The sequence below is a fragment of the Pecten maximus genome, chromosome 18 (genome assembly GCF_902652985.1).
Source record: "Pecten maximus chromosome 18, xPecMax1.1, whole genome shotgun sequence".
Taxonomy (NCBI): Eukaryota; Metazoa; Mollusca; class Bivalvia; order Pectinida; family Pectinidae; genus Pecten; species Pecten maximus.
In genome coordinates, this window is record NC_047032.1 from 6,034,435 (window position 1) to 6,043,945 (window position 9,511).

General features: G+C 37.6%; 1 protein-coding gene across 1 annotated transcript; it reads left to right on the forward strand.

The window, feature by feature from the left end:
- Positions 1–4,645: 4,645 nt before the first annotated feature.
- LOC117316991 (protein PXR1-like) lies at positions 4,646–5,484 on the forward strand. Its single transcript, XM_033871770.1, has 2 exons — positions 4,646–5,011; positions 5,449–5,484. Exons 1-2 carry the CDS (start codon positions 4,646–4,648, stop codon positions 5,482–5,484), a joined length of 402 nt encoding a protein of 133 aa, XP_033727661.1.
- The last annotated feature ends 4,027 nt before the right edge of the window (positions 5,485–9,511 follow it).

A 9,511-nucleotide genomic window follows, 5' to 3' on the forward strand; every position in this document is an offset into this window, starting at 1 on the left:
ATTATGAAACTGCAATGTGTGTGGCAAAGGTGCAGCAAAACCATAACATGTATAGATATGTCAACAGAATTCAGTGATTAGAAAGCACCATTCTGATTGGTCAATGCAAAACGCTACATCAACTGATGCTATCAAGGACTCATATGATATATGAGATTTTATCAAATTTATAAATTTTGAAATTCATTGGTAAAAGTGTAATCATTTTCTTACCAATAATTATGCCTACAAACAAAAATAGCAGTGCTGTGATTGGCTGTAAATTTAATGGTGTCACATGTCTTCTACTGCATTATAATGTCACTATGGAAACAGGCTTGCAGTCGAAATATCGATATTAATCACCATCTTTCAAATCAACATATGAGAAAATTTCTTAGCATAGGATATTGTAATAATCAAAATATGGCCTTATTTATCCAACATTGGGCCTATGTCTAGTAATAAGCCCACTGATGTATACTGCAAATAGGTAAAAGTCTTTAAATATTACTACATTACAGTAGTAAGCCCAACCTTAAATCAAACCTATGCGTTTACCCTATGGTCTAGGATATTTCCATTTTATATCTGGTTTATGACACTTGTCACAACCCAGCAATGCAGTTCACCAAATTCTCACTAAAATCTTAATGAGAACTCCTGTGAAATCTGATAATTGATGTTTTCTGATGCCTAGTTTTGTAGAGTGATAAACATCAGGTGGGCAAAATTTTTTTTTTTTTATAGAAATTTTGATATTCAAGGAACATTCAACTTTAACATATTGGTAAATGATTGTAGGTTTTGACTTTACTTACACAATTTTCCAAGTGTGAATCTGTAGCTAACACATTCTTCAATACGAGGACATGAAGCCGTGAATCCAGACCAGATTTTAAACACCATCCAAAATATGGTCTATGCATGTAAAGCCAGCAAGTTACTTTCCATCTAGATATACCATGACAAGAATTTCTCGCAAGTGCCGTGCTGCATGCAGACAAACCCAGCATGTCAGTCAGATTCTGCATGAGTCTGCGATGTACGCTGCAGCTGTGCATTGCTGCAATGCTGATGCAGCTGATGGAGAAGTCACAAAAAATACATGACAAATCACCAACAAAACTGGAGTCAATACAAATTAACCAATATAAATAAAAATCATTAGTGCACTGATTTATTTTGGTACAGAATATACAGCCAAACCATGCCCTACAGAACATATTTGTATTTTCTAAGCTGTCTATTATGGCCACTCACATATAACACAAACCAGTCTATAAAGGCCTTTTGTATATAACAAAACCTGTCTATAAAGGCCTTTTGTATATAACAAAACCTGTCTATAAAGGCCTTTTGTATATAATAAAATCTGTCTATAAAGGCCACTTGTATATAACAAAACCTGTCTATAAAGGCCACTTGTATATAACAAAAACCTGTCTATAAAGGCCACTTGTATATAATAAAATCTGTCTATAAAGGCCACTTGTATATAACAAAAACCTGTCTATAAAGGCCACTTGTATATAATAAAATCTGTCTATAAAGGCCACTTGTATATAACAAAACCTGTCTATAAAAGCCACTTGTACATAACAAAAACCTGTCTATAAAGGCCTCTTGCATATAATAAAATCTGTCTATAAAGGCCACTTGTATATAACAAAACCTGTCTATAAAGGCCACTTGTATATAACAAAACCTGTCTATAAAGGCCACTTGTATATAACAAAACCTGTCTATAAAGGCCTCTTGCATATAATAAAATCTGTCTATAAAGGCCACTTGTATATAACAAAACCTGTCTATAAAGGCCTCTTGTATATAATAAAACCAGTGTCCACAAAAGAGTATTTGCTTCTTCTGTATCTGGGTTTTGAGAAAAGATTTTTGGCGTCGCCCCTCAGGCCCCTGGATAGTAGATGCCATATAATATACAATTTTGGTTAAAATCTGAGCGAGGAAGGTGGCTGCAAAATTTCAACGAAAATGGTTCAGGAGTTTCTGAAATGTCGAAAATGTGAAATTATTAACTAATGACGATGATGGTGGATTGGAAACATCACTGAGCTTCACTCAGGTGACCTAAAAACCTGTCTATCAATTGCAAGGCCATATAAGAGTAACCTGCCTATTGAGGTAATTTTTATCTGCTGCCTCGAGAGGCCTTTAAACAGATTTACATATGGTAGTTTAATATCACAGAGTAATTGATACAACATCTCCAAATCAAGTAAAATGTAAAATGGGTGAATTTTTAGTTTGGTTGCAGCATGAAATGATCGAGTTTATGTTGGAATTCCATGTCAGGTTTTACAAGAAATCAACACAATTAATGTTTTCAAATTTTAAGAATTAGTTTCCATATATTTAGTTTTTTAACATGACATATAATGACATATATGATGCCCCTACTTTTCCACCACAATTAACCCTTGGTTATAAGCCCAATTAAGGAATGAGTAATTAAAGAAAACTAAAATTTAAATTGATTCCATCTCTAAATGACTGTCCAAGAGGTGATTGTCATTTAAGCAATGAACAGTGGTTTAATGTTGTTATAGTCGATATGGCAGCAAGATGTATGGTGGGCTAATGTAGCATGGGAACCCTAACGGGTTGACCTTTTTTAATGTCACATGACCCACTGGGTGTTACAGCCTGAGGCACTGGGTGTTATAGGCGTATGGTGGCAACTGCCTCAAAGCATTGTGTCAATGGGGAAATGCGGAGCAATATACCAGAGAATATTATATCAAGATTGTTTTTACAATAGTTATTTGTCGCTCAGGATTGTTACCCAGAAGATATAACATGAGACTCCAGAATAACGTTCTAAAGTTACAAATTAACTTTAAAATTGAATATGAAATAAATCTGCACTTTAAGGGGTCATCATACATCTAAAAGTATCAAAGCTTAGCAGGGACATGTACGCACACACCCAACCCCTTCCTTTTCTTAGTAAGGGGTATCACAAACTGTCAATCAAATATAAATGTTTTCAAACCTAGGCCTATACAGTTGTTGATGATAAACTGTGAAATATGACAGGTAGGATGGTCTACCATTCTACCGCAAGGTCAACAAAAGGATGTATGTATAGTCGACCTCTAGTTGTACTAGTTGTACATATGTAGAACATTAAAGTTGTTGTAGAAAGCTGTACACATGTAGATCATTAAGATGTTAATTGTTTTACATATGTATATCAATATATATAATATGTTAATTGTTGTACAACATTGTACATATATAGATCATTAATGTGTTAATTGTTTGTACAAAATTAAGCAGTATATATATAGATAATTAAGATGTTAATCGTTGTACAAAGTTGTACAATTGTATAGTTTGTGTTTTATGAGCTCAGATGTAGGAATGGATATTGCAGAGGTATAATCAATTCTAAATTATTAACTGTCACACTCCAAATATCTAGAATATTATTAGTTTCTGTGGGCCAAATATAAGAAATAACAATCTGAGATCTAGCAGATGTGATTGTAGGAAAAAATTACAACATTAGCAAAGGTTACATCATTTACCAAATATATTCCACATTTCATGAGGTGCAACTGTAGGATGTCACAGAGATTTTGACATATTCTGAGATCCAGCAACTTTGAATGCAGTAAAAATGTACAGTGTTAATGCAGGGTTTCCTTCTGTGTTGTCATAATTGACATCATTCCAGGATCTGTGTCACTGGTGTTATTTTAATGGCTATATAATACTGCGGCTAACTCTGGAAAGTCCCATTCTCCTCACCCAAGCCTATACTCAATGTCCCATTCCCTGTGACAGGCAAGGATTACGCTGGTATGGGTCATATTAACATTCCTATTTATACAAGATTTTTGGATGACTTTCACATATGGTCTGCAAGTTCTTTAAAATCCTAAACATGAAATAAAAAAATACCAGAATAAAAATCATTAAAATTTTGGAAACATATTACAATTTCTACCTTTTTACTGCCATTTGAGTGAATGCTTTGAAACTCCACCGAGGAACATCAGGGACATACCTATTAGACATGTATGCCTCTGATCTCACTCAAATGATTATACTTCTACAAAAACATGGCTCCTAATATTAATTAATATTATCAGAAAGTTTCAATGTTTATCTTAAATACAGTCAAACATTTGGTGGTAGGGTGGCACAGCTGGTAACACACTTGCCTTTCACCTAGGTAGCCAGGGTTCGATTCCCCGATTGGACGTGAAATTAGGTACGGGGTCATCCGCCCAACAAGCCTGATTAATATAAGCAGGTATAACTTGTTTGTAATTGTAAAATGAATAAAGTTTACATTTTAAACTTTAACTATAAAGTCAAGCCCAGATAGTACAGAAAAGCAACCTTTATGGGCCAGGAACCTTACATATATGTTAATATATGTTATATCCTTCCATGGACTGTAGTGTACTAATGCGTTATGTCAGTATGATTGAACATGTCCCCATCAGAAGTCCCACTATTGCTGGAAAGGGAACGTAAGCTATTAACAGGTTTATCAATATTAATTAGATCATTCGATTAATGATGTCACAAATCATCTTGAAAAGTGTCCAAAAATGTCTAAATTTTAGCTCGATTAACCTGTTTCTGGTATGCACCCGACAAACTATCATTGTGAGGGCCATTTTTCATGATGGTATCAACTACTAGAAAAGAGATAGGAGAAGAGGAGAAAATTATAAGGAAAGAGGAAAAGAGGAGAAAAAGGGAATGGAACAGGAAAAGAGGAAAGAGGAAGAGAGGAGAGAAAAAGAGAAAGGAAAAAAGGGAAAAAAGAGAAAGGAGAAGAGGAGAAAAAGAGAAAGGAAAAGAAGAGAAAAAGAGAAAGGAAAAGAAGAGAAAAAGAGAAAGGAGAAGAGCAGAAAAAGAGAAAGGAGAAAAGGAGAAAAAGAGAAAGGAAAAGAAGAGAAAAAGAGAAAGGGGAAGAGCAGAAAAAGAGAAAGGAGAAGAGTGGAAAAGAGAAAGGAGAAAGGAAAGACAAAAATGGCACCTTATTTTAGTAGGTGTATTTTTTTTCATAGTTTTTTTTATAGTTACTGAAATAAATAAAAATACCCAAAAGCCATCAAAAGGATACTGGAAACTGACAGTGATTTGTGCTCAACTATATTTGATCATTAACAAGTTTTTGCAACTTCATAAACTGGAAAGTTGGAAAAGATGTCTCAAAGTTATTGAGTAAACTGTACACAACAAGGTACTACAGTTAAGGATTGCCTTCTGAAGCAGTATAAACTTACGACGTGCAGTTCACTCTTTACTGCTCTAGTAACTGTCATCCTGAACCATATATGTACTCTTCTACCAAACAGAAAAAAATTCTTCTTCTCATTTGTAAGGCCTCATGAGAGCTTTCAATTTCTAAGTGAAGCTTTAATAAAATTTTGTTCATTTAAACCCACAAAAAACCCTGAAAAATCTTTATGGTACACTTAGGTAAGCTTCTCAGAGAGCTACCTCAAACACAGTTAGATTTTTCTTGTCAAAATGGACATTAATGCGGAAAATTAATTTTACTTGAACCAGACATTGGTGTTGACGAAAAAGTGATGGTCCCTCAAAAACAAAGTACTCTCACGACGCACATTGAAGACTGTATAGGTAATTCATCACCTCCTCTTACTATAGAATAAGTCTTTAAAACTGAAAGTGGTCTCTTAAGACAAAGAACAGCTCCTCAACTGCAAGGATGTATCATTATGATTAGAGCAGACTTTCTGTATTAACAACACTCTCAGACAGCTGTGGTTCTGACTAGAGCAGACTTTCTGTACAAACAACACTCTCAGACAGCATTTTGACTAGAGCAGACTTTCTGTACAAACAACACTCTCAGACAGCAGTGATTCTGACTAGAGTAGACTTTCTGTACAAACAACACTCTCAGACAGCTGTGGTTCTGACTAGAGCAGACTTTCTGTACAAACAACACTCTCAGACAGCTGTGGTTCTGACTAGAGCAGACTTTCTGTACAAACAACACTCTCAGACAGCTGTGGTTCTGACTAGAGCAGACTTTCTGTACAAACAACACTCTCAGACAGCTGTGGTTCTGACTAGAGTAGACTTTCTGTACAAACAACACTCTCAGACAGCATTTTGACTAGAGCAGACTTTCTGTACAAACAACACTCTCAGACAGCATTTTGACTAGAGCAGACTTTCTGTACAAACAACACTCTCAGACAGCTGTGGTTCTGACTAGAGCAGACTTTCTGTACAAACAACACTCTCAGACAGCATTGGTTCTGACTAGAGCAGACTTTCTGTACAAACAACACTCTCAGACAGCTGTGGTTCTGACTAGAGCAGACTTTCTGTATTAACAACACTCTCAGACAGCTGTGGTTCTGACTAGAGCAGACTTTCTGTACAAACAACACTCTCAGACAGCAGTGGTTCTGACTAGAGCAGACTTTCTGTACAAACAACATTCTCAGACAGCTGTGGTTCTGACTAGAGTAGACTTTATGTATTAACAACACTATCAGACAGCAGTGGTTCTGACTAGAGCAGACTTTCTGTATTAACAACACTCTCAGACAGCAGTGGTTTTGACTAGAGCAGACTTTCTGTACAAACAACACTCTCAGACAGCAGTGGTTCTGACTAGAGCAGACTTTCTGTACAAACAACACTCTCAGACAGCATTGGTTCTGACTAGAGCAGACTTTCTGTACAAACAACACTATCAGACAGCAGTGGTTCTGACTAGAGCAGACTTTCTGTACAAACAACACTCTCAGACAGCTGTGGTTCTGACTAGAGCAGACTTTCTGTACAAACAACACTCTCAGACAGCTGTGGTTCTGACTAGAGTAGACTTTCTGTACAAACAACACTCTCAGACAGCTGTGGTTCTGACTAGAGCAGACTTTCTGTACAAACAACACTCTCAGACAGCTGTGGTTCTGACTAGAGCAGACTTTCGGGACAAACAACACTCTCAGACAGCTGTGATTCTGACTAGAGCAGACTTTCTGTACAAACAACACTATCAGACAGCTGTGGTTCTGACTAGAGCAGACTTTCTGTACAAACAACACTCTCAGACAGCTGTGGTTCTGACTAGAGCAGACTTTCTGTACAAACAACACTCTCAGACAGCATTTTGACTAGAGCAGACTTTCTGTACAAACAACACTCTCAGACAGCTGTGGTTCTGACTAGAGCAGACTTTATGCATTAACAACACTCTCAGACAGTATTTTGACTAGAGCAGACTTTCTGTACAAACAACACTCTCAGACAGCTGTGGTTCTGACTAGAGCAGACTTTCTGTACAAACAACACTTTCAGACAGCAGTGGTTCTGACTAGAGTAGACTTTCTGTACAAACAACACTCTCAGACAGCAATGGTTCTGACTAGAGCAGACTTTCTGTATTAACAACACTCTCAGACAGCATTTTGACTAGAGCAGACTTTCTGTACAAACAACACTCTCAGACAGCAGTGATTCTGACTAGAGTAGACTTTCTGTACAAACAACACTCTCAGACAGCATTTTGACTAGAACAGACTTTCTGTACAAACAACACTCTCAGACAGCATTATGACTAGAGCAGACTTTCTGTACAAACAACACTCTCAGACAGCAGTGTTTCTGACTAGAGCAGACTTTCGGGACAAACAACACTCTCAGACAGCTGTGATTCTGACTAGAGTAGACTTTCTGTACAAACAACACTCTCAGACAGCAGTGGTTCTGACTAGAGCAGACTTTCTGTACAAACAACACTCTCAGACAGCAGTGATTCTGACTAGAGTAGACTTTCTGTACAAACAACACTCTCAGACAGCATTTTGACTAGAGCAGACTTTCTGTACAAACAACACTCTCAGACAGCAGTGATTCTGACTAGAGTAGACTTTCTGTACACACAACACTATCAGACAGCATTTTGACTAGAGCAGACTTTCTGTACAAACAACACTCTCAGACAGCAGTGATTCTGACTAGAGTAGACTTTCTGTACAAACAACACTATCAGACAGCATTTTGACTAGAACAGACTTTCTGTACAAACAACACTCTCAGACAGCTGTGGTTCTGACTAGAGCAGACTTTCTGTACAAACAACACTCTCAGACAGCATTGGTTCTGACTAGAGCAGACTTTCTGTACAAACAACACTCTCAGACAGCAGTGGTTCTGACTAGAGCAGACTTTCTGTACAAACAACACTATCAGACAGCAGTGGTTCTGACTAGAGCAAACTTTCTGTATTAACAACACTCTCAGACAGCATTTTGACTAGAGCAGACTTTCTGTACAAACAACACTCTCAGACAGCTGTGGTTCTGACTAGAGCAGACTTTATGTATTAACAACACTCTCAGACAGCATTTTGACTAGAGCAGACTTTCTGTACAAACAACACTCTCAGACAGCTGTGGTTCTGACTAGAGCAGACTTTCTGTACAAACAACACTCTCAGACAGCTGTGGTTCTGACTAGAGCAGCCTTTCTGTACAAACAACACTCTCAGACAGCAGTGGTTCTGACTAGAGCAGACTTTCTGTACAAACAACACTCTCAGACAGCAATGGTTCTGACTAGAGCAGACTTTCTGTATTAACAACACTCTCAGACAGCATTTTGACTAGAGCAGACTTTCTGTACAAACAACACTCTCAGACAGCAGTGATTCTGACTAGAGTAGACTTTCTGTACAAACAACACTCTCAGACAGCATTTTGACTAGAGCAGACTTTCTGTACAAACAACACTCTCAGACAGCATTATGACTAGAGTAGACTTTCTGTACAAACAACACTCTCAGACAGCAGTGATTCTGACTAGAGTAGACTTTCTGTACAAACAACACTCTCAGACAGCATTTTGACTAGAGCAGACTTTCTGTACAAACAACACTCTCAGACAGCATTATGACTAGAGTAGACTTTCTGTACAAACAACACTCTCAGACAGCTGTGGTTCTGACTAGAGCAGACTTTCTGTATTAACAACACTATCAGACAGCAGTGGTTCTGACTAGAGCAGACTTTCTGTACAAACAACACTCTCAGACAGCTGTGGTTCTGACTAGAGCAGACTTTCTGTACAAACAACACTCTCAGACAGCTGTGGTTCTGACTAGAGCAGACTTTCTGTACAAACAACACTCTCAGACAGCAGTGGTTCTGACTAGAGTAGACTTTATGTACAAACAACACTCTCAGACAGCTGTGGTTCTGACTAGAGCAGACTTTCTGTACAAACAACACTCTCAGACAGCAGTGGTTCTGACTAGAGTAGACTTTATGTACAAACAACACTCTCAGACAGCAGTGGTTCTGACTAGAGCAGACTTTCTGTACAAACAACACTCTCAGACAGCTGTGGTTCTGACTAGAGCAGACTTTCTGTACAAACAACACTCTCAGACAGCAGTGGTTCTGACTAGAGCAGACTTTCTGTACAAACAACACTCTCAGACAGCAGTGTTTCTGACTAGAGCAGACTTTCTGTACAAACAACACTCTCAGACAGCTGT

Excerpts from the sequence above, each read along its gene's own strand:
- LOC117316991 (XM_033871770.1), top strand. The coding sequence starts at position 4,646 with ATGGTATCAACTACTAGAAAAGAGATAGGAGAAGAGGAGAAAATTATA. Across the intron at positions 5,012-5,448 it reads AAAAATGGCACCTTATTTTA|GTAAGCTTCTCAGAGAGCTA; the intron begins GTAGGTGTATTT and ends TGGTACACTTAG.